This window comes from Odocoileus virginianus, chromosome 27 (genome assembly GCF_023699985.2).
Source record: "Odocoileus virginianus isolate 20LAN1187 ecotype Illinois chromosome 27, Ovbor_1.2, whole genome shotgun sequence".
Classification (NCBI taxonomy): Eukaryota; Metazoa; Chordata; class Mammalia; order Artiodactyla; family Cervidae; genus Odocoileus; species Odocoileus virginianus.
The window spans coordinates 23,764,164-23,789,197 of NC_069700.1; the positions used below are offsets into that span (position 1 = coordinate 23,764,164).

Sequence of the window (25,034 nt, forward strand, 5' to 3'; positions counted from 1 at the left end):
GTCTCCATGTGAAATTTCATTCTATGTGGACGTCACCAGAAAGACTAAACATTATACTTGTTGTTGGTTTTCTTTTGTCTGTTTTGTTTGCATTCTTTTAGCCAAGCTAAACATAACCCCGGACCTAATTTCTGTTTCTGAGGGACAAAGCTTTTTTATAAAGTGCATCAGCGATATGAGTAACTATGATGAGATGTACTGGAACACTTCTGCTGGAACTAAAATATACAAAAGGTTTTATACCACGAGGAGGTACCCTGACAGAGCAGAGTCGGTGCTGACAGTCAAGACCTCAACCAGGGAGTGGAATGGTGAGTGAAAGCCCAGATACCCTGGACCCTGGTTCTGGGACCCCTAGAAATACACTGGAATCATTACCATCCATGGAGGGCCTGGCTCGAGCCATGCCTGTGCAAGCCACTCTACATGTCATGTCATCACTCAATACAACAGCCCTTTGGGGGAAGATGTCACTAGTCCCATTTTACAGATGTGGAAAGTGAGGTTCAGAGAGGATAATAAATATGCCTAAGTTTCTACAACTTAAGTTTTAGAGCAAGAATTAAAACTGGTCTCTTTGATTCTAGAGCCCGTGCTTTGCCATTAAAAAGATTTTTTGTTTTAATTTAACGATAGTTAATTTACAATGTTGTGTTTAGTTTCAAGTGTATGGCAAACTGATTCAGTTTTATATGTTTATATACACACACACACACACACACACACATATGTGAAGATATCATGTATATGTGATAAATATAATTCCCATGTAATCACATATAATCACCTATATATGTGATTCAGTTTTATATATAAAGCAATTCTATTTTTATATATGTATGTGATTCAGTTTCTTACATGAAGTGATTCAGTTATATATATATATATATACACACATATATATGTTCTTTTTTAGATTCCCATTATTAATATATTGAGTATAGTTTCCTGTGCTATACAGTAGGTCCTTGTTATTCATCTATTTTATGCATTAGTGGTATGCATGTAATTCCAAACTCCTAAGAGGATTGTTTTTTAAAGTATTTTTACCAGGCTCTTGTTTCACCAAACTGAGGTATAAAAATTCTTCCTAAAGGTTTTATATGCCTGGTTCCAAAAGAGGAAAGAAAAACATTTTTATTTTCTACTTATCCCTAGGTACTGTTTAAGTTGAGAGAAAATGCAAATTTTTGAAAGAAAAAGCAATATGATAGGATCCCTTCAATATAACTGACACTTCTTGAGCTTCTGCTGTGTGATAGACACTGTGCTAAGTACTTAAGTACATGAATTAATTTGAAACAATAAACCTAGAGGGGAGTGTCATTATCATCTCCATTTCACAGATGAGGACACTGGGGCCCAGTAAGGGTAAGAAAACGCCTGAGGTTTTGCATCTGGCAGAGCCAAAGTGAAAAGGTGACTATCTGGCTCGAGGCCAACAGTTTTGGATTTTTTTTTGGCCGCGCTTGTGGGATCTTAGTTCCCTGACCAGGGATTGAACTAAACGTGGAGAATTAAATACTGAACCACCCCCAGAGGCCAATTATTAACTACTTTGTTCTAAAGCTTTTCATGAATTACAGGCTTGATCAGTCCAGATCCTGCAAGTTCCAGGTCATCTTGATTTTTTCCTATGAGGAAAGCCTAGGCGGCACTGTAGAAATAACTGCTTCTTTTCTGGCTGGACTTGGCGGATACCATCAGGAATGGGAATATTTTTCTCCTAAGCTGAGCTCATACTTGCTCTGCCCAATAACCCTTTCTGACTATCAGACAATAACTTAGGAGGAGCCAGAGCTATCCTAGTTATATTGAACAATTAAACAGTCCCACTCAGGTTCTAAAAATCATCTGTTCTCATCAAAATTGACTACACTTTTCTATTCCATGTAAAGTTTCCCTCCCTCCCAATGGGAATTGGAAGGCATTTTCTCTCTGGAGAAACTGGAAAGCATTTCTTTTTCTACTTGTTCTTCCCCTGCCCAGCAGCTGCTCTGACTCCCCCAAAGTTAGGGCAAAGAGAAGGAATGGCAGCAACATTGAAAGGTCCTAAACTGTAGATGCTGTTATAAACTTGAGGCTGTCCCCACGGCAGCTGACCCAGCGGCGGCTCATCCTCTGATGGGCTCTGGTGTGAAGTCCGGTGGAGAAGGTGGCTTTCATGAAGGTCAACCCAAGCCCTGTCCACAGTCCACTCTGCTTCACCAAGCACTGGGTGTGCAGGCCACTCCTGCTGCAGCCTTCTCTTTTCACTCATGCAAAGTTGAGTCAGTCCATTCCCATCTTCAGACTTTTCTAGATATGCATCAGACATCTAATCCCAGAGTCCACAGGTCAAGCTCTCCCAAGAGTTCACAATCCACCTCTCCCTCCTTCCTCCTTCCCTCTGCACTTCTTAGTGGCACCATGATGTGCCAGAACTGGAGGCATCTACTCCCTTAAGATGGGTGTCACAAGACCCCATGGCTCCGGCTCCATCTCATTGACAACTTTCTTCAAGAACTCCCCAGCCCAGCACAGACCAAAATTCTCATTTTTTCCCTCCTGGTTAAAGAAAGAGCCCTTGGAGGAGATCTTGGGAACCTGATTTGAAACTTGATCCCACTCCAACAGGCTGTTTGACTCTGGATAAGCCACCACATTGTATTCAAAAGTAAGTGAATATTTCCATGAGGATGGGTTCAAATGCATAGAGAGCCCAGGAGAGGACTTGATGGAGCGTTTTCTCTTCTAGGGCCTGGGAAGGGTCGCTGTGCGCTTGTCCCAGCTTGACAAGAAAACCCAATCCTCTTCTTAACTTTCTCAGCCAATGCCTTCCTGTTTTTGCTTTATTTTTTGATTTTGCAACGGCTTTATTAGATAAAATTCATGCACTATTGATTCTGGATTGATCACGCACGTGGTCACTATTGATTACGCAGAATTGATTCTTTCAAAGGATACAGTTCAGTGGCTTTTAGTATACTGGAGTTGTGCAAACTTTACCGTAGTCGATTTGAGAACATTTTCATCCCTCCCCCTCACCCCCGCCAAGAGAAATTCCATATGCTTTACAAGCCACCTCATTTTTCCCAAACCCCCAGCCCTAGGGAACCACTACTCTATTTTCTGTTCCTCTATATTTGCCTGCTGTAGATGTTTCATAGAACTGGGATCACACGATATGTGGCCTTTTGTGCCTGGCTTCTGTCACTCAGCATGATGTTGTTGAGGTTCAGCTAATGCCTTTCTGGAGCGATGACTTTTGTTCCATCTCATCTTGGCTTCCTTCCACTCAGGAACCTATCACTGCGTATTTCGATACAAGAATTTGTACAGGGTCGTGGCCAAAGATGTCACCGTGTACCCGCTGCCTCTAGAGTCCAACATCATGGTTGATCCTGTGGAAGCTGCAGTACCATGCCGAAGCTCCCATCACATCAGATGCTGCATTGAGGAAGATGCAGACTACAAGGTCATTTTTCAAGTGGGTTCCTCGTCCTTTCCTGCTGGTAAGATGCCCACTGCTGAATTGTTAGGGCATACAATTCCATATACATTGAGTCTACAAATTTACTCTTAAAATAAGGATAAAGAGACGTAAGGATTCCATCAGACAGAATATAACAGAGGAATTCCATGATGCTTTACTGCCTTCTATTTTGCCATGTGGCCAGTGGCTCATTGAAAAGTGAAAGTGGTAATGGATCAGTCATGTCTGACTCTTTGAGACCCCATGGACAGTAGCCCACCAGGCTCCTCTGTCCATATAATTCTCCAGGCAAGAATACAGGAGTGGGTACCCAGTCCCTTCTCCAGGAGATCTTCCTGACGCAGGGATAGAACCTGGGTCTCCTGCATTTTAGGCAGATTCTTTACCATCTGAGCAAGTGGTTGTGACAAAATCTTGAGAGTCTGTGAGAGTGGAACCCATTGTTTTTAGTGATGGTTGTTGAAGACCATATTAAGTTACTGTCACGAGCCTTCTACATGTTCCATATAGTAGACCAGATATTCTGATCATCCTTCCCTCTATGCCAGGAGTTAGCATATAATCAAAGTACCACAAGAATCCTGTAAATGCACAAATGAGCAGCCAAAAGAGTAACAGAAACAATCAAGAAGAATTAGAGGAAATGTTTTTGCTAATTCTGGGATGCCCGGAAGGTGTTTGCCAAAATCAGAAACCCAGAATCTTGAATTTGAAAGCTCTGAAGTATATGAGAGAGAAGGCCTTGATCCCAAGGGGGTAGCTAAGGCACCCCACCCAACAGCACAACGTCAGGGTCCTCAGATGATGACGTGCTTGGTAAAAGAAGAAGAATCTAGGAAAATAACAAAATTCACCTGCCAGAGTTAAGAACTTGGCCTCATTGCTGATAAAGGGCAAAAATTTCCCCTGAGAATTATGACTCTCCTGCCCAGGTTTGGGAACTCCAAGCTGAGGAATAATTAACTTAAGAGGGTCCATTGGTAGCACTCAATGGTACCTGACCAAAAAAAAAAAAATTCAAGTCCTGTCTGGTAGAATGTACCTTCCACCCAGATTCCTCAGGATTCATTCAAATAAAGGTCAACCAAATATGACTTCACAACCCCAAATCTTAACTCACTGACATCACCATCACCATCAGGGATTTAGGAGGTCATTCATACTTTCAAAAATGGTTCTTGGGGACCTCCTGCTTAATACAGAATACCGTAGGAGGCAATGAAAAGTAGATCAAAGAAGTGGGGCATGTAGATTAATATCTAGAAGAGCATATGTCATAAAAGGCAATATGTAGAATATTGAATACCCAAAAATGAGTATTAACACATCAAAAGGATAATGGAAGTTCAGAAAAGTGGGGAATCCCATAAAGAATAGACAATGTAGAGAAGGATGCATGGCAGGGGGATATGAAATCAATCTGGGTACTGAAATATTTTAGCATTTCAACATTCTGTGGCAAACACGCATGCCTTCAGTATTTTCTGCGTGCCAAAGACTGAGCTAGGCACTAGGAGATGCAAAGACAAATGTGACTAGGTATCTACTTGCTAAAATCTCAGGGTCTGGTAGGAGTTGTTGTTGTTGTTCAGCCGCCCAGTCATGTCCAATTCTTTGTGACCCCATATGCTGCAGCATGCCAGGCCTCCCTGTCCCTCACCATCTCCTAGAATCTGCCCAAGTTCATATTCATTGCATCGATGATGCTGTCCAGCCAACCATCTCGTCCTCTGACACCCTCTTCTCCTTTGGTGACCTCTGAACCAATGATAGGATAAAGGCACAGAGCATGATGGTATTTCAGTAGATAGAAGGATGCTGAGAAAGCATTCTGATTGTCCGAAACTGGGTGGGCATAGACTTGGAGCCATGAATGGTGGAGGTAAGGTTTTGGCCAGTATGCATGCCAGTGTGGGTTTGGTTACTTCTAGGCTAGTGGCATTTTGAGAACCATATAAAAGATGGATGTGGCACATAATCTTGGAAAGAGTTTGAACAAGTTTATCCACGTTGGATGATTTTAACAAAATCCATGCTTTGAATACTTATGTTGTAACTTCGTTCTTTGATTTTATTTTAGTAAAAGAAGTTAATGAAAAGCAAGTGTGCTACAAACACCATTTCATGGCAGACTCAGTTTCCTGTCCAGAAAATGTGGATGTGTTTTGTCACTTTACCAATGCCGCTAATAATTCAGTCCAGAGCCCGTCTATGAAGCTTCACCTGGTTCCTGGTGAGAGCACTTTGAACATTTTAAAATCATGTTAAGGTCATGAGCAGAGATTCATTTATTGATTCACTTCCTCATTCATCCATCAATAAATGTGTGTCAATCACTTTCATGTGGCAAGCCTTGAGCTAAGCATGGAGGATTAAAAAGAAATAAGCTATGTTTCTTGGCCTCACATCTAGGAGAGAGATACATGTGATTTTAAAATGTCATCACATATAATGTGGTAAGTTCTGAACTAAAGATGGTTGTGGGTGGCTAGAAGAGGCTACCTGATTAACTCTGGTAGCAATTAGGTGGGAAGAAATTGATTAAGACATCTTGGCAGATAAAGCCATACACCCATTGATTCTGGGAGTTGAAGCCCTGTCCTCACCAGTTAAGAGTGGACAGTGTTCGTGTGGGGCTGAGGCCACTTTGAACTTTCAGCAAAATTATAGACTTTCAGCAAAGTTCAAATATCTAGTCTACTATATGCCCCCACAAGCACTGTTTCCCAGAGCTACATAAAAAGAATCAGAGGGACTTCCCTGGCAGTCCAATGGTTAAGACTTCACCTTCCAATGCAGGGGGTATAGGTTCCATCCCTGGCTGGGGAGCTAGGATCCCACATGCCTTGGGGTCAAAAATCCAAAATCAAGACAGAATCAATGCTGTAACAAATTGAAGACTTTTAAAAATGTCCCATGTCAAAGTATCTTAAAAATAATAAAAAATTCAAATATATATAAAAAGAATCAGAAACTGTCTTTCCCATCCTTTGCCATCGCTGAGCCAATACCACCTCATATACTATTTTTCAAGGTAAAAGATACTCCTGGGCCTACATCATAAGCAATCCCCTTGCCCCAGAAATCATCTCTATACAAGACCCCATAATGTCTGAAGGATCTATGGCCCTGTTACCAAGCCTGTTTGAGTTTATTGAGGGATTTTTGGTCCTTCTTACAGGTCTTGGTATCTGAGACCCAGACACCAAAGTAGGAAGCAATTAAGAGCTCCCTGTGTCTCTGAGTCACCGTCCCTTGACCCCCCCCCCCCCTAAAGCACACCTTTTCCAGAGGGCAGCCAAGGTCACTTCTCCTCTGTCCTCCCATCTTAGCCCAGGTGCCATCATGGTTTATTCACTTACCGTTGTTCTCCTCTTTGTTCTTCTTGCAAAGTCTGATTCCTCAGCCTTTTCCTAATAGAAAATTACTTAGGCATTTTAAGATTTTTCTACAGTGGCTGAGAACTCAACAAATGCTAAAAGATAGTGGGGGAGGTGGTTCTGCTCATCAGAGAGTCCAACTTCTCTGGAGATGGAGATTCTGCAAAAAATGCCATTTTCCAATGAAGTCTGGTCTTAGGTAGAGGAAAAGGGAAGTCATCTTAAGGGAAACCAGAAGGAATAAATGCTTATAAATATTGTCTAGAATATTCAGGTCATAGGTGCCTAGAATTCCTACTGCTAATTATAGCTTTAGATTAAGATGGTGCCTCTTATCCTTGGCTGCACCCAGGAATCACAAGGATACTTTAAAAATTGTTAAAGCCTGAATTTCAGCCTGAGAGGTTCTGATCTACTTGGTATTTCCAGACATTGGTATTTCCGAGGCTCCTCTGGTGATTCTTAGGCATCAGAGTTGAGAATCCCATGCATGAAGATCCCATGCATCCCTAACACCTATGGTCACCTGCATATCTTTTCTCTGGATGAGTACACATTAAACTCTTGTTATTTTCATGGCTTAGATTTTACAGGCAGCAGAGAGAAAATTACTAGAGATCAGAGAGGGGAATGAGGCCTAGAGAAAAGCCAGTGCAAATTAGAATCAGATCTGTGTGGAAACTTGGAAAAGGCCACTGAAAGTAAAAAAGAAGATGAGTTCAAATACCAAAATGCCACCTAAGCCTGGTCCTGTTTCAGCTATCTTTTCTCCTCTTTTCAACTGTACCTTTTATGTCCACGTTTCCAATGCAGGGGAGAGCATCACTTGCCAGGATCCTATCCTAGGTGTTGGGGAGCCTGGGAAAGTCATCCAGAAGCTTTGCCGGTTCTCGAACATTACCAGAAGCCATGAGAGTCCTGTTGGAGGGATCATAACTTACAGATGCGTGGGCTCCCGGTGGCAGATCAAGAGAAATGACTGCATCTCTGCCCCAATCAACGCTCTGCTCCAGCTAGCCAAGGTGATCCTTAAACCCTTGACTCTGAGCTCTCAGTGGGGAGCTGTGTTCAGCTGAACCTATTTCTCAGCACCTAGGAAAGTGGACTTTGAGCTGCTTTGTGTTGCTCTCAAAGCTACACTTATTCATTTCCGAAGAAGATGCAACCCTAGAAATGCTTGATATTTTGCTTGAAATAGAGAGGCAGCAGAGTGTGTTCTGCCCTAAGACCAGCTGTGGACCTTCACCTTGGTTTCCACTAGCTCAATGATGAAAGTCATGTTGGTGAAGCCATCCCCTTTAACTGCTCTCCTTTGAAGAATTTTTACATCAAGCTAAAAGTTCTAATCTTTTCACAAAGAAGCCAAAATAAAAAGTAAGATTCATGGACTTCCCTGGTGGTTCAGTGGTTAAGAATCCTCCTTCCAATGCAGAGGACACGGGTTTGAACCCTGGTCGGGGGAACTAAGATCCCACACTGCAATGAAGACCCAGCTCAGCTGAAAAAAATAAATTAATTTTTTAAAAAGTAAGGTTCATCAATAGGAAAAAAAATATTGGGCTTTATGCTTTTACAGGTCTGAGAGTTCCTTTATCCTTACAAGTCATCTATAGTCCTAGAAGGGGCTAGCTGACCTCTTTTACCTAGAGTAGAAGTGACTACCATGTGGTAAGGAAATATGTTTCATTTCATCAAAATAAATACTTTCACCTCTCACACCTACATCACTGAGAATTCAGGAGTCCTAAAATTCCATGAGTTACAATAAATGAGTTGCAATTTTGTGTGTGTGTGTCTTGTCTGATTGTGTTGGCTTTTTTGTTCCTAGGCTTTGGTTAAGAGCCCCACCCAGGATGAGAAGCTCCCGTCCTACCTAGGGAATCTTTCCATTAGCACAAAGCAGGTGAAACTTGAAGCTGGCTCATTTTCTGGGACCCTGGGAGCTATTATTAACATCCTGGACCTGTTCTCAACAGTTCCAACCCAAGTGAATTCAGAAATGATGACGGTGAGTTTGCTCATCTTACAGGAGTCTGGGGTCTCATCTCTTCATCCCTCAGCCCTTGCGGTCAAGAAACATAATCTCTCCACTGCAAATTCTTCTCTCTTTTCCTAAGCAGTGCCTTGCCAGCCCTGGCTTTTAGCATGTGTGTGTATATCTTGGGATCTTAAGATGATTTCTTTAAAGAATCTTATTAGTTTCTTCATTAAAAGAGAATGAATTCTTATCTGCTTTCTAAGAAAACTAGGAATGAAAGGTTTACAGAATATGTACGAGGTGAGATTCTCAACAATTTCTCACTAAACATAACCGTTGAAGCAATCAGTGTTCTTTATTTTTTTTTATTGGAGTATAGTTGCTTTACAATGTTGTGTTCATTTCTGCTGTACAGAAGAGTGAATCAGCCATATGAATATATATATATCCCCTCTTTTTTGGATTTCCTTCCCACTTCAGTTGGGGCTTCCCTTGTGGCTCAGCTGGGAAAGAATCCACCTGCATTGCGGGAGACCTGGTTCAATCCCTGGGCTGGGAAGATCCCCTGGAGAAGGGAAAGGCTGCCCACTCCCGTATTCTGGCCTGGAGAAGTCCATGGGGTCACAAAGAGTCGGACAGGACTGAGCGACTTTCGCTTTCACTTTTCCCCCTTCTGTTACTGCAGAGTGCTGGTAGAGCTCCCTGGGCTGTGCGTAGGTTCTAATGAGCCATCTATTTTCTATGCAATAGTGTATGTACGTTAGTCTCAATCTCCCAATCCATCCCACTCCCCGTTGACCCCTTGGTAGCCATATGTTTGTTCTCTACATCTGTGTCTCTCTTTCTGCTTTGAAAATAAGATTATCTACACAATTTTTCTGGATTCCACATATATGCATCAATGTACAATATTTGTTTCTCTTTCTGACTTTCTTCACTCTGTGTGACAGTCTCTAGATCCATCCACATCTCTTCAAATGACACAACTCCATTCCTTTTCATGGCTGAGTAATATTCCATTGTATATATGCACCACATGTTCTTTATCCATTCCTCTGTTGATGGACATTTAGGTTGCTTCCATGTCTTGGCTATTGTAAATAGTGCTGCAATTAACACTGAGGTGTATGTATCTTTTTGAATGATGGTTTTGTCTGGGTATATGTCCAGGAGTGGAAATGCTGGATCATATGATAGTTCTATTTTTAGTGTTTGAAGGAACCTTCATACTATTTTCCATTCTGGCTATATCAATCTACATTCCCACCAACAGTGTAAGAAGGTTCCTTTTTGTCCAGCAATCAGTGTTCTAAGAGGAAAGAGAATTCACTCACAAGAGTTCAAATGAAAATACTTTAGCAAAGGGATACTTACCGAGGTAAAAGTAGGAATTTTTTTTAAAGTGTGAGGCAACCAGAAACCAGAAGCATTTAGAAAGCTTTACTACCTTGAGGATTAACAGGAAAAGGAGAGGAAATAGTGCATCCATAACCTTGGAGGAGGGATCGCTGAGCATCAGAAGGACATAACTATACCAAAGATTTGCTGAGAGTAGAAATGAGGATGCAGGAAAAATAGATCTTGGCTTCTTTCTTCTCTCATCATCTCACCTCCTGCTGGTGTTTCTCACTCGACAAACCCAATCAGAGGCAACCAGCAAGCAGCTTGGGTTATAAGAGTCCAAGGAGCTTATACAGATCTCCGAGGGCTGTTCTAACAAATTGCCATAAACTAGGTGGCTAACAATGAGGAAACTTCTTCTCTCACACTCCTTGAGGCTAGAAGTCTGAAATCAAGGTGTCTGGGGACCACGTTTCCTCTGAAGGCTCGAGGGAAGAATCTTTGATCGGTGACCTCTTTAGCTTCTAGCAGGTTTCCCTGGTGGCTCAAATGGAAGAAAAATCAGCCTGCCAATGCAGGAGACCCAGGTCCAGTCCCTGGGTCAGGAAGATCCCTGGAGAAGGGAATGACTACCCACTCCAGTATTCTTGTCTGGAGAATCCCATGGACAGAGGAGCCTGGCAGGCTACAGTCCATGGGGCTGTACAGAGTCAGGCAAGACTAAAAGACTAACACATTCACTTTCCACCTTCTAGTAGATCCAGGCATTCTCTGACTTGTGCTGCCTCATTCCAACCTCTGACTTTGTCCTCATATGACTCATTTTCTCCATTTATCTCCTCCTCATCTGTCTCTTTTAAGGATACTTGTCACTGGATTTAGGGCCTGACCAGATAATCCAGGGTGATTTGTCTCTCAAGATCCTTAATAACATCTACAAAGACCCTTTCTCCAAATCAGGTCACATTCACAGAGTTTGAGAATTAGGACAAGTCATTTTGGAGGCCACTGTTCAACTAACTCCAGAACTTATCATTTCAGAGAACAAAACAAGGCAAAGAAGGGCGGAGAGAAGCCACTTCTCTCCATGGAGATAAGCCGCAAATGATAATTCCAAGTTTATGGGAGAGGGAATCAAACTGTTGAGCAAAGAAGAAAGGTGCCTTTAACAACACTCTTATTTGGTGCTCAGCATTTAAGAGGGTCTTCCGAGACTCCCTCACCCTTGCTGGTGAAATACCACCCACCCAAAAGCCTTTACAGGCTTGAGATTTAAAATAAAATAAAACATAAAACAATTAATAAATATCTCTGCCAGCCTGCTGAGTTGACCTTAGTGAGTTGTAGGGGTGGCTCTCACTGTCAAGACTTCTAAACATTTCACAAAGTCTTGAAGTTGGGGGGGGATCCATCCTCTGCTTTCTCCCCATGAGAAGGTGGATCTTTGTCCCCCACAGCCTATGATGCTGCACTTGCCCCTTCTCTTTTCTTCTTCTCTGTACCCACTTAGAGCTTCCCCGGTGGCTCAGTGGTAAAGAATCCACCTGCCAATGCAGGAGACACCGAAGACTTGGATTCCATCCCTGGGTCGGAAAGACCGTCTGCAGGAGGAAATGGCAACCCACTCCAGTACTCTTGTCTGGGAAATCCCATGGACAGAGGAGCCTGGTGGCCTGCAGTCCATGAGGTTGCAAAAGAGTCTGACATGACTTAGCAAATGAGCATGCACGCATGCATATATCCACTTAACCAGTTTCCAAGGAGATGTTCTTTTCTCTCTCTCTCTTTTATGATTGAAAACATTCAGTTGGTTTGATCCCATGCCTTGTCAATTACAGCACGTCCTCTCCACGGTCAACATCATCCTTGGCAAGTCTGCCTTGAATACCTGGAAGATGTCACAGGAACAAAAAACCAATTATAGCTCACAGCTATTGGATTCAGTGGAAAGATTTTCCCGAGTTTTACGGGCAGAAGACAGCACCATTTCCCAACCTAATGTGCAGATGAAGAGCATGGTCATAAAACCCGGCCACCCCCAATCCTATAGGCAGAGCTTTGTTTTCTTAGACTCTGACCTCTGGGGCAACGTGACTATCAATGGATGCCAGCTGGAACACCTGCAGCCAGATTCATTTGTCGTCACCGTGGCTTTCCCAACTCTCAAAACCATCCTTGACCAGGATGTTCCAGGAGAGAATTTTGCCAACAGCTTGGTGATGACCACCACCGTCAGCCGCAGCATAACCACGCCATTCAGGATTCTGATGACTTTCAAAAACAACCACCCCTTGGGCGGGATACCGCAGTGTGTCTTCTGGAACTTCGACCTCGCCAACCACACCGGGGGGTGGGACAGCAGCGGGTGCTATGTGAAAGCAGTCACCGAGGACAGCGTGTCCTGCAGCTGTGAGCACCTCACCTCCTTCTCCATCCTCATGTCCCCTGACTCCCCAGACCCCGATTCTCTCCTGAAAATCCTGCTGGATATCATTTCCTACATTGGGCTGTGCTTTTCCATTTTGAGCTTAGCAGCCTGCCTCGTCGTGGAGGCCGTGGTGTGGAAGTCGGTGACCAAGAACCGGACCTCCTCTATGCGCCACATCTGCATTGTCAACATCACCGCTTCCCTCCTGGTCGCTGACGTCTGGTTCATCGTGGCCGCCGCCATCCACGACCATCGCTTCCCACTCAACGAGACGGCCTGTGTGGCCGCCACCTTCTTCGTCCACTTCTTCTACCTCAGTGTCTTCTTCTGGATGCTGACCCTGGGCCTCATGCTCTTCTACCGCCTGGTTTTCATCCTGCATGACACGAGCAAGTCCATTCAGAAGACTATCGCCTTTTCCCTGGGGTACGGCTGCCCGCTGCTCATCTCCGTCATCACGGTGGGGGCCACCCAGCCCCGGGAGGTCTACACCAGGAAGAACGCGTGTTGGCTCAACTGGGAGGACACCAAGGCCCTGCTGGCCTTCGTCATCCCAGCCCTGGTCATCGTGGTGGTGAACATGACCATCACGGTCGTGGTCGTCACCAAGATCCTGAGGCCTTCCATCGGGGACAAGCCGAGCAAGCAGGAGAAGAGCAGCCTGTTCCAGATCACCAAGAGCATTGGGGTCCTCACGCCGCTCTTGGGGCTCACCTGGGGTTTCGGTCTGGCCACCGTGTTCCAGGGGAGCAATGCTGTCTTCCACATTGTGTTTACCCTCCTCAATGCCTTCCAGGTATGTTCCGCAGGGCAGCACTCTCAGCGAGGATCTGTAATGATAGAAACACAAATAAAGGTAGGAATGGGGAAGGGTTTGAGTTCAGGGGAGGCCCTGGCCCTAAAGAACAGTAATGACAAGAACTTAATGAAAGAGAAAAGGCACATTCCTCTGCTCCCATGGAACCTCATACCTCTTATCACCTGCTTTATAATTTAGTTGCATATGTGCCTCCCTGCTAAATGCCATGATGATGCAAATAGGAGGAAAGTCCCTCCCCTACACTGGATTCTGCTGTTTATCCAATGTTATCTTGATGCTGTCTATTATATCCTAAAGGCAAGTACCACCATTAAACCAAACAGCCTCTCCAGTTGATTTTCACAAGCATTAAATGAGCTCTGCCTTGGTGAGGTGGAAGCACCTGTCTTTCTTATCAGTATATCCCTAGTTCCAGCAAAGACCTTGGAACAGGCTAGGAGCTGGGTAACCATTTGACAAATGAAGTAAATGCTCGGTACCACATAGAAGGTCCTCAGGTAACATTTGCTGAAGGCTGGAAGAATTCTGCTCCATTCATTATATGAATGGGCTTCCTTGGTGGCTCAGATGGTAAAGAGTCTGCCTGCAGTGCAATCCCTGGGTCAGGAAGATCCCCCGAAAAGGAAATGGCAACCCACTCCAGTATTCTTGCCAGAACAATCCCATGGGCAGAGGAGCCTGGTAGGCTACAGTCCATGGGGTCACAAAGAGTTGGATACGACTGAGCAACTTCACTTTCATCATATGAAAATGAAAAAGACGTTCCCTTTGCTCTCCAGCAGTGCAAAACTAATTATAATACAAGTCACATTGTTAGGAGGGCTTTAGCAGAGGTACAGACAACAAGCCTTTGGAGCACAAGGAGGGGATGCTTGATTGTGATTCAGCCAATAGATGAATGGTAACCCTAGGCTCCAATGCATTGGTGAGAAGGCACGGTGTCTTGGGATGACACTGAGACATCAACCTAGATGCTCATGCTAAGACCACGCAAATCCTGCTACTCCAAAGTCTAAGGTTCACGTTTAATGATGTCTTGACTAGGAGGGACTGATTTTTCTACCTCATTCTCTATGACCACATTACAACTGTGAGGGCTGCTATAGGCATAAGAGGCATGTTTAATAACATAACCAACAGGACCTCCAGCTTACAATTGGGTGGAAATAGGGAAATTGAAAATATCCTTATAACATTGTAACATTGAAGGTCCCTTGGTATGGACCTGCTACATCATTGTCATCTGCTTGACCGTAAATGCAGCTGTAGAAAGAAGTAGCTTACAAATCCTATGCTACGTGAACAATACTTCCTATTTTGCTAGACAAGAATATGATTAGTAAACAATATGATTAAAATGCACTTCTTTCTGATTTTTTTTCAGGGATTATTCATTTTACTCTTTGGATGCCTCTGGGATCAGAAGGTAAGAACAATGATAGTCATGCTCCTAGAAAAGTCTAAAGAGCCATGACATGTTAGGTTGACAATGGCCTCTTTTTTTTTTAACCTTTTCATTTTATATTGGAATAGAGCTGATTAACAATGTTGTGATAGTTTCAGGGGAACAATGAAGGGACTCAGCCATAAGTATGCATGTATCCATTCTCCCCCAAACTCCCCTCCCGTCCGGGCTGCTACATAACATTGAGCAGAGTTCCCTGTGCTATAGAGTAGGACCTTGCAGTTATCCATTTTAAACACAGCAGTGTATCCATGTTGATCCCAAACTTCCTAACTATCCCTTCCCCCCACTCTCCCCTCCTGACAACCATAAGTTCATTTTTTAAATCTGTGAGTCTGTTTCTATTTTGTGAATAAGTTCATTTTACCATTTCTCTTTAGATTCCACATACAAGAGATATCACACAATATTTCTCCTTCTCTGACTTACCTCACTCAGTATGACAATCTAGTTCCATTCATGTTGCTGGAAATGGCATTATTTCATTATTTTTAACAGCTGAGTAATACTCCATTGTATATATGTACCACATCTTCTTTATGCATTCCTCTATCAATGGACATTTAGGTTGCTTCCACATCTTGGCTATTGTAAACAGTGCTGCAATGAGCATTGGGGTGCATGTACCCTTTTGGACCATATTGCTCTCTGGGTATATGCCCAGGAGTGGGATTGCAGGGTCACATGGTAGCTCTGTTCTTAGTTTAGTTTTTTAAGGAGCCTCCACACTGGTGCCCATGGTGGCTATTACCACTTTACATTCCCACCAACAGAATAGAAGGCTTCCCTTCTCTCCATGCCTTTTCAGCATTTGACAATGGCCTCCCTTAAACTCTGCAGGTGCAGGAAGCCTTGCTCAATAAATATTCACGGTCAAAATGGTCCTCACAGCACTCAAAGGTAAGTAGTTTCCTTGTAGAGACTTAGAAAAACCCCTCTCTCTCCACTACCAATTGTAGTGTAGTGTAATAATTATAGATTATTCCACCGTGCTTGCTTTGTACCTGATTCTGCCTTTTAATCAAAACCACGTCAATGAACTGGCATTAAGGTGCTGTCCCCACATCTTAAAATAGGGATTATAGGGGCCAATAGCACAGATAGTATCAACTGGAAGTTAAGACCAAATTTCCATGAGAAGCAATCTTCTGGGGAAACTCAAGGCCATTTATGAGCCTTGAGAACACAATTTGAAGAATAATGATGAATTTTGTGTAGTTCTTCTTGGAAAATATTTGTTTTCACATTTCAGAAGATAATAAACCTTATCAAACAGTAAAATATATATTTGGAAGTCGATTGCCTAATACCTATGATGAGATTCCAGGGTTTCAAAAGGTGGCTTTCCTGCTTAAAGTGAAAGTAGTATTCACTCAGTCATGTCAAACTCTTTGCCACCCAAGGACTTAAGCCCACCAGGCCCCTCTGTCCATGGAATTCTTCAGGCAAGAACACTGGAGGGGGTTGCCATTCCTTTATCCAAGGGATCTTCTTGACCCAGGGATTGAAGCCAGGTCTCCTGCATTGCAGGCAGATTCTTAGTGGTCTGAGCCACCAGTAGGCTTTCCTGCTTAATTTGTCTGAAATAGAAATTCAGGTTCATCCAGGCCCTCTCCTTAGGTGAGATGAAAGATGCAGGCAGTGACCACAAAAGGGCAGCAAAGAAATCATTCTACAGATTCAAACAGGACCTTGGACTAACATGTTTACTTTCAATTCTTTTCTTCTCTAGTCAACATCCATAGGTTCATCTACACCTGTATTTTCTATGAGCTCTCCGATATCAAGAAGATTTAACAATTTGTTTGGTAAAACAGGTACGTAGTGTCCTCTAGATCTTTCCTGGGTTGACCTAAACACATTTGCCCTGGGGGGAAATCTCACGCCTAGTGTCCAACTGTCCACTTCATAACATTGACCCACAATGGCCTTATTTGGGGCAGAGGTTAAATACTTGCTTATATTTTCCCAAAACTACCAGGATGTTGGTACAGAGGGCAACTGCCTTCAGCCTGCAGAGAACTCTCCATCAAAACCATATTCACCATAAAAATGGGAACTGAACATTAATTGCTGTCCTGGTCAAACACAAACTTCTATTCATTTTATATAAGAATAGGTAGGTCATCGTTCTGGGTTATGGTGCAGCGAAGAATATATTTAGAGTATCCTACCATAGCATCCCATGCTGTGAGTTTCATTTCTTTCTTTCTTCTTTTTTTTTTTTTTTCCTTTTTTCTATTTTTGGAGTGTTCTTGTTTTACACACGGGCATTTTAAAAACCTTGCATACGTATGAGAGGTCACTCGAGTTAGCTATTCTATTAGGGACATGTGCAATGAACATTTTCTCCTTTTACACATAAGATGAAGGATGTGAATGACTTTGGGCAGTGGGTCTCAGCTGTTCTGGCAAGCTGAAACCCCTTTCCCTTGACCCCCAACCCCTCACCTCCTGCCAGGGAAAACAGGCCCTAGAATTCCTTCTAGCTCCTCCAAACTGAACAGATCTCACAAATGAAGAAATGTATGAAATGTGTCAAAAGCCTTCCAGGCTGTGGCTCTCTGGTGAATTTTGGAAATGCCTATTAGTTATTAAAGCTAGGAGAACTTGGCATTTGGGGCTTCAGCTAGATGTATTACTCATGAAACTGGAGGACCTTCACTTTTAGTTGGATCTGTTGTGAAATCATCCGAGATCCAGAGTATGTTAGAAGTGTTCCCCTTGGCCAGCACAGTCGCTGGATCATGTTTGTGCATGCTAAGTAGCTTCGTTGTGTCCGACTCTTTGGGACGGCATGGACTGTAGCCCACCAGGCTCCTCAGTCCATGGGATTCTCCATGCAAGAATACTGGAGTGGGTTGCCATTTCCTCCCCCAAGGGATCTTCCTGACCCAGGGATCAAACTGGCATCTCTTATGTCTCCTGCATTGGCAGGCAGGTTCTTTGCCATTCATGCCACCTGGGAAGCCCTGGATGGTGTTTAGCATTTGCATTAAAGTGAGAACAGTGAAAATTCTATGAAATGATTCCACAGAAGCTGAGTTACACACTATGTAAGGCCAGTGACGTGTGTTCCCTGTTTCTGAACCAGTCAGATCAAGAGCTGGGGCCCAGATCGCAAGGTCCTAGGGCCTGAGAATCCGGGCCGCTGCCACTCAGCCTTTCAGGGTCATTCATGCTGATCCAAGGTGGCCTATAATCACTTGAGGGCTCCATAATCACCGTAACTTTGGTTTATGTTGTCAGCAGCCCCAAGGGCTTCCCCAGGCAATGACGGAAACCTTGCTAGCCGTGGCAGTCCGCCCATCTGATGGTAGGGTGGGCACTGTGTCACTCCCCTGCCCAACACACAGCCCCCACTGCTCTCCTGCTGTGTCCCCGCCCCACGCTGGCATCAGCCTATGCAGTTGCCCCAGGGCCGTTCTTTCTGCTACCCTCACCCTCAGCACTTCTGTTAGCCCCTGACTCCTACTGCTTTCCTGGTCCTGCCTCTTCTTCCCCGGCAGTTTCCTCTTTTCTTTACTTTCCTCCCTTTCCCCGACTCAGACCCTCCTGAGAGCTTCCCCAGGTCACAGCAACACAGGGGGACCAGGGATGTTCCTTCGTATGGATGCCCCCAGGCTGTTGCATGAGGCAGCATGCGGAGGGCTGCCCGTGTCAAGATCTCCCTGTCTTCTGTAGCATCTGGCTGCTGGTGTGATGTGAAGTAGTTAGTGCTTGTCTTATCGGCTGCCACGCATGCTTGAGAACAGCTTGGTTTGTTCTCCAGGACTTCTGGGTCTGGGGAGGAGGGCAGGCATGGGTTCATTTCCAGGCATGGCTTGCCTGGCTCTTGGAGGAGAGCGCCCCCTGGGCGATCAGCAGAGATTCACACCCCAGTGATCATGAAGACGTGACCTTCAGCTAAGGTGCTATTCTGTTTTTCAGGAACATACAATGTTTCCACCCCTGAAACAACCAGCTCATCCCTGGAAAACACATCCAGTGCTTATTCATTGCTCAACTAATGACAGGAAAATCCAGCCCATGGGACCTCTTGGGAAACAGTGGATGTGTTCTGAGAAAGAGATCCTTTCCAAGCCATGGGTAACATGTTTTTTCCGCAGGCCTCTGGGAGCAGATGCTGAAGAGACTTTTTCATGAGGGAAGAGGCTTTCTTTTGTAAAGACAGACCAAAGGAAATTGTTGCATTTATGTTGCTGCCCCACCCCTGTCTCTTGTGTGATACCAAATGTGTATAGTATTTAAGTGAAACTCAAGCCAACTTCTCTGTCTATATTGTAAAATAGAATTTCAGGGACATTTTTCCTTTTCACACCCTGGGCCCAGAGATAAGCTTTGATTAAAATAATAAGTAAAAGGCCAGGACTTAGGAAACTCTTCAATGAATTCTAGGGAGGAAGGATGGAAGAGAGAAAGAAAGAAAGAAGAGAGGGATGGAGGAAACGACGAGGAAAAAAATATAGAGAAGACTAATATAAGGACCACATGTTAAGATTCCTATGTTAATGACCCAGTACTTTCACCACTCAGATAATGCAACACTGAAAATTAAAAAATGACTCCAAAATGAAAACTGAAAATTAGCCATGGATAAAGCTCAATATTTCCCTGATGTTTTCTTAGCTAAGAGAGACCAAAAAAGAAAAAGAAAAAAGGCAATGAAAAAAATAGGGTGGAAATTATATCATCAAGATGCTTTTAAGTGAATGATGATATTTCCAAGAATTTCACAGAAGACATGACTCTCCTGATGCTAAACACATATATATGTGTTACTGTGTGTTAAGGTTGGAGTTAAGAGGAATGAATGGACAGAGGAAGTATGATTAGATGATTAGATCCCAGCTGACCAATTGCTGATTGCATTTTTATTATTAATAGTTTAGCAGAACAGTCTTAGGTTTTGGTTTGTTCCACTTTTTGTAAGCAAAAATATATATATTTGTCTATCCATTCATTTCCAAATGTGATATATTGCACTGAAAACAGACCCTCCCAACTGTCATGAATTATATTTAACAGCTTTAACCAGGTACTTTTCTGTGCATGCTAGAAAAGATTTTAATGATCTTACAGCATTGTATATTATTATTTTTGTAGTTACTGTGGATTTAGAGGCCCTGGATGTGCTGTATAGCTCTCTCTGTGTTAATTCTTTCAGTTCCTAAGTTCCCAGACCAATATACATTCAGAGTTTTCTACTGTCTAATTGGTATTTATTTTAACTACTTAGAAATCTTCTGGAAAAAGCTCTCCATCTGGCTAGTCTATGCTCCTAATGACACTTCACCTTGATGAACAGATGGTGGAGATTGTTTGTGAACTATGTCGTGTGTGTTTCACCTGTGTGTGTGCATTTCGTGAAAATATAATATAAATATTTATTAAAATCATATCCATAGCAAAGTTGACCATGTACTGTAGCTACAGCAACCAAACATTCCAAATCAAAGTCTGATCCTAGGGCCATCATGAAATAGAATAAAAGATGTGGCACTTCTCTGAAAATATAAGCAATATGGTCTTCATAAGGACAGATCTAACAGGTCCAACCATCAGGAAGAACGGACCAAACAGGCTGAGATTCAAGTACCATTTATTCATTGAAGTTTGAAAGAGTTTTCTTGTAATAATTTTACTGTTTAAAATAACTTCCTTTTATTTTTAATTTTAAATTCTACCTCTGTCTCTCTTTTCTTTATGAGAAGGGGGAGATAGGACAGACAGAAGTCCCAATCACATTTCAAGGAAATGAACTCTTTTTTCCCCCCTTTTTCTACATACTCACAAGTGACATACATATCTACGCCCACATTTGCCAGCAAATCACCACATCATTATCCCAATTGAAGAGTTCATTATTTAAAGTCCCTGAAGGAAATGATTATAAAGCTCAGAACTCTCCAGGGAATGATCAACTTTGGGCAGAAGTTGGTACTGAGAAGACAGAGTCAGAGGTTAGACTGGATGATCAGCTGAATTCGATTTAGACATCAGGAAAAGAATGGCTTTACTGATTTGGTTTCTGGGGTTCTATCCATGAGAACTGAGACAGGGTTAGACAGTATTGATGTGATTAGCCAGGGAAAGCATTGCATTCAGAAGTCTGTGGTTCTCCTGTTCGAAATCACAAAACTATAAGAAACACTGACCTTCCACCCATTTCTTAGGGATCCTCTGGGAACTGTTGTCCAGAACTTTGTGAAGGGGACCTCTGTAATGACAGGAACCTCCAGTGGGGCTCCCCAGGATGGGGATCTGGTTCTCTGCCCACATTCATTAACGGAGGCCTGTCCCCTCATCCCCAAGGCGCGCGCACACACACACACACACACACACGTGCACAAACACACACGCTCAAAGTGTGCACATACCTCCCCCCTTTCAAGTCACAGTGCTGGATCCACATTTCCAGAAAAGCTGTACAAACACTGGAGAAGTACAGTACATGCTGCTTTTCTGCTCACCTGCAAGAGACATAGTTCAGTCACTGCTCTTTGCCAAGAATACCCTGAAACAAGCAACAGAATTCAGCATTGTAAAAAAGAGTGGTCTGCGAATCTGTTAATTACAGCAGGAGACCTGCTTGGCCCTGGGGTCACCGGTTTTCAGAAGGCTCTGGGCAGCAGATTTCCGAGGGAAGGAAGAACGGGAACTCTGGTGTTGGCACAAAGGGAGATGTGGCGCCTACTTCATTGGGAAAGTGTCCACTACTTTCCCACGTCCCTGAAATCTCTCAGTGTATAAAGCCAGTTCCACCGCGCCAAACCTTCCTGCATTAAGGGACCCTCTGATAAGTCCATTTCCTGAAGTGGAGTCTGTACTGATGCTCCAGAGGGTGTGAGGTTAGAGCATCCACCAGGGAGCAGTGGATACAAACTGCAGAGGTAGTCTCAGCCCAGAATAATGTTCTGAGTCCAGTACAACACAACCTCTCCTGGATGAGTCATACGTCTGCCAGGCTCGCCTCCGAGTCATACTGTTTACTTGGAGAAAGAGGTAAATACAAGTCCGTGGGGATTTCAGGATCTAGGTTGCTAAGGCCAGAAATTAAGAAACACTGTGGGAAGACATAGTCCTTTGTGGTTTGTGTAGGGAACTTCAGAGAGGTTAGAAGACTTAAAAAAAGTTTTGTGGGGATGAGAAAGATTATAGCAACCAGCAAGCATAGAGGTGGCAGAAGACATTATTCTTAGTCACAAGTCACAACCATTTTAGAAGACAAAGGAAGCAAGTGAGGTCATAGAAGTGCCCTGTAGGCAGAACACATTTCATTTGTGGCAGGGGAAGGTGCTGTCAAATGGGGTTCTACATCCCCTAGAGAAAGTCAGTGACCCAGGCCAGCAGCAGTCTGATTCCCCAAGTGTCCAAAATAAAGGAGGGGCTTTGTATTTTTTGAACATCCTTGAAAACAATGTCTAATCATTTCAGAGGTATTAGTTTTGAAGTGAGATGCTATAGGTTTCTAAAATTATGACTTGGGATTTTCAGTCGTGTCTTAATAGCATTCCAGCATACAGCTCTGTTCATGGGGTTCTCGACCCAGTGGACATGAATCTAAGTAAACTTTGGGAGATAGTGAAGGACAGAGAAACCTGGCATTCTGCAGTCCATGGGGTCGCAAAGAGTTGGACATGACTTAGTGACTCAACAACATATAGCTCTATGTCTTTTCCCTGCTTATAATAAAAAAAAAATCTAAAAAGATGGTGTGAAGCTTTTGTTAATATAAATTGTCTCCACTTTTGCAATAGGCTATTCCCGCTGTTTCAGACTTCTCCACGTCCACCAGAATTTAACTCCTTCTCCAGCGAATGGTCACTTCTCTTCTCCAGGCATGGGGACGTGGGTGGGGGCTGTCTGAAGCTCACAAGCTGAGGGCTGACATCTTTCCTCACACAATTCACATTCCCACTCAGCATATGGAGCCCAGAAACTTAAGAGGCTTTAAGCAGGAGACCTGGAGGTAAAGTTTTGAGTACCCGACTGTCGGGGAATCAAATTTTAAAAAATGTCTGTTCTGACATTTGGATGTGGCTTGGTTGGCATTTTCATGGACAGCCAAAAACAGAGCCCTGTCGGTTCTATTAGCAACAGATATTTCTGCAACAGGTCCAGTATTTCCCATATTAGTTTTATATGGCTGTGTGACATATTACCACAAAGTTAGAGGCTGAAAACCATGCCCGTTAGTTATCACACAGTTTCTGGGCATGGTTAACTTCACCTTCTGCTCAGACTTTTACCAGGCTGAACTCAAGTTGTTGGCTAGGGCTGCAGTCTCATCTGAAAGCTAGGGTCTTCCTCCGAGCTCAGCGGTTGCTTGGCAGAATTCTACTCTTTAGTTACAGGACTGAGGTCATCCTTAGCTCCTGGGGGTGTCTTACCATCCCCTGCGCTGTGGTCTTCTCCCAGCAGGGTAGTTGGCTTCTTCAGAGTCAGCAAAGGAACTTCTGTGGCCCCTTTGAATCTCTGGTACTTCTCCAGTCTCTGATCTCCAGACATATTTTTAAAGGACTCACCTGATTAGGTCAGGCCCACCTAGGATAATCTTCCTTGATATTAACTCAAAGCCAGATGATTAGGGACCTTCTTTACGCCTGTAAGATCCCTTCATCTTTGCCCTATAGTGTAATCTCATCAGAGACACAGGTCCTGCTCACTGTCCAGGGGAGATAACACACGTTTTATTTTCAGAAGAAGTTAAGGACCCCACACTGCTCTGTAGAATCTATATGAGGTCTGAGATGGAGACATGGTGACCTGCAAACTTTCCTTTATCCCTAGGAGTAGTCACACTGAGAAGGGTCTCTCTGGACAGTATCAGTAGTACGGCTTGTGTGCTGCAAATATGTCCATGCTATTCTGTCTGCTGAATATGCAAATAAAACCAAAGTCACCTTTCCCAAAGGCATGGTTTCCAGGTGTGTGGACAATTCAGGGAAAGGGTGTCATGTGGGAAAGCTTGATTTGTCCAGATGAAAAGAGGCTCACAGCTCTGCAGCTGACAACCTTCCCCACACTGCGCGTGTCCGGTGTGGCAGGTAGAGTAAGCCCAGGCACTAATATACCATTGGCGTTTAGGCCAACAGGGCAGAGATCTGAACACACAGGTGCTGGCCTGTCCTCTAAGCTTTTGTTCATCTGACCTGTCTCTTTAAAAACCAAATTAGAATGCTCCCCCCATGCTGGGCACGTCTCCTTTAACTCCCCCACCACCAGTGAAGTACTGCCACCTGCAGGTCATGTTTGGGACTGCAAACGTTTTCATACCTTAAGAGGCTCATGGAGGGACTGAGTTTCCAACGCAGGGGTCCCAGGTTTGATCTCTGGTCAGGGAACTAGATCCCACGTGCTGCAACTGAGAGTTTAGTTAGTTGCATGCTGCAACTAAGACCCGGCACAGTCAAGTAAATAAACAAATGTTCTGAAAAAAGATTCATTGATTTCTCATGGGGTAAGCTGCCATCATATGCCTACATGGGTCACAGGACTTTGGAATTTTCTGGTCATTTGCCCTGATGTCTTTTTTTACTCTGTGTGTGTGTGTGTGTGTGTGAATATTTTTACTTCTTTTTTTTTTCTTTGGCTGCACTACATGGCAGGTAGGATCTTAGTTCCCCAACAAGGGATGGAAACTGTTCCCCCTGCAGTGGATGCTTGGAGCCATATTCGCTGGACCATAGGGAAGTCCCTGTCCTGATGTTTTTCTTTGTAAAATAATATACACACCATTCAGAAAGGAAGACATTTAGTTTTGTATTTTGAAGACTTCCTCCCCCCACCCCGACTTTATGAAGTTTATACTTTATTCATATAAATAGGAAGAAAAGCATGCTTCCTACAAATCCTTTATGTGAAAAGGATTTTGAACTATTGAGGAACGTGGGGAGGGCAGAATGGTCTGGTTGAACTGTAAGATGAGTCACATGTTTTGTTTTGTTTTGTTTTTGGCTGAACCTCACAGCATGTGGGATCTTAGTTCCCCAAACAGGGATCAAACCAGAGCCCCCTGCATTGGAAGCACAGAGTTAACCACTGGGCCACCAGGGAAGTTCCTCATGTATTTTAAATATTTTAGGAGCCACTTTACAAAAAATCAGGAGGAAAAGTGAATTGCAGTAATACTTTTGATTTAACC

At 43.6% G+C, this 25,034-nt stretch overlaps 1 protein-coding gene across 3 annotated transcripts in view; it reads left to right on the plus strand.

The window, feature by feature from the left end:
* The window catches only part of ADGRF5 (adhesion G protein-coupled receptor F5), a 107,880-nt gene extending 87,789 nt beyond the window's left edge, over positions 1-20,091 (plus strand). For all 3 annotated transcript variants that reach the window (XM_020912300.2, XM_020912299.2, XM_020912302.2), the window contains 10 exons: positions 102-311; positions 3,282-3,494; positions 5,556-5,708; positions 7,669-7,877; positions 8,684-8,863; positions 12,013-13,398; positions 14,807-14,848; positions 15,728-15,787; positions 16,620-16,704; positions 18,818-20,091. In XM_020912300.2, the coding sequence (XP_020767959.2) occupies positions 102-311; positions 3,282-3,494; positions 5,556-5,708; positions 7,669-7,877; positions 8,684-8,863; positions 12,013-13,398; positions 14,807-14,848; positions 15,728-15,787; positions 16,620-16,704; positions 18,818-18,897 (2,618 nt within the window). In that variant the 3' untranslated portion in view covers positions 18,898-20,091. The remainder of the gene's footprint in view (positions 1-101; positions 312-3,281; positions 3,495-5,555; positions 5,709-7,668; positions 7,878-8,683; positions 8,864-12,012; positions 13,399-14,806; positions 14,849-15,727; positions 15,788-16,619; positions 16,705-18,817) is intronic.
* Positions 20,092-25,034: the final 4,943 nt, after the last annotated feature.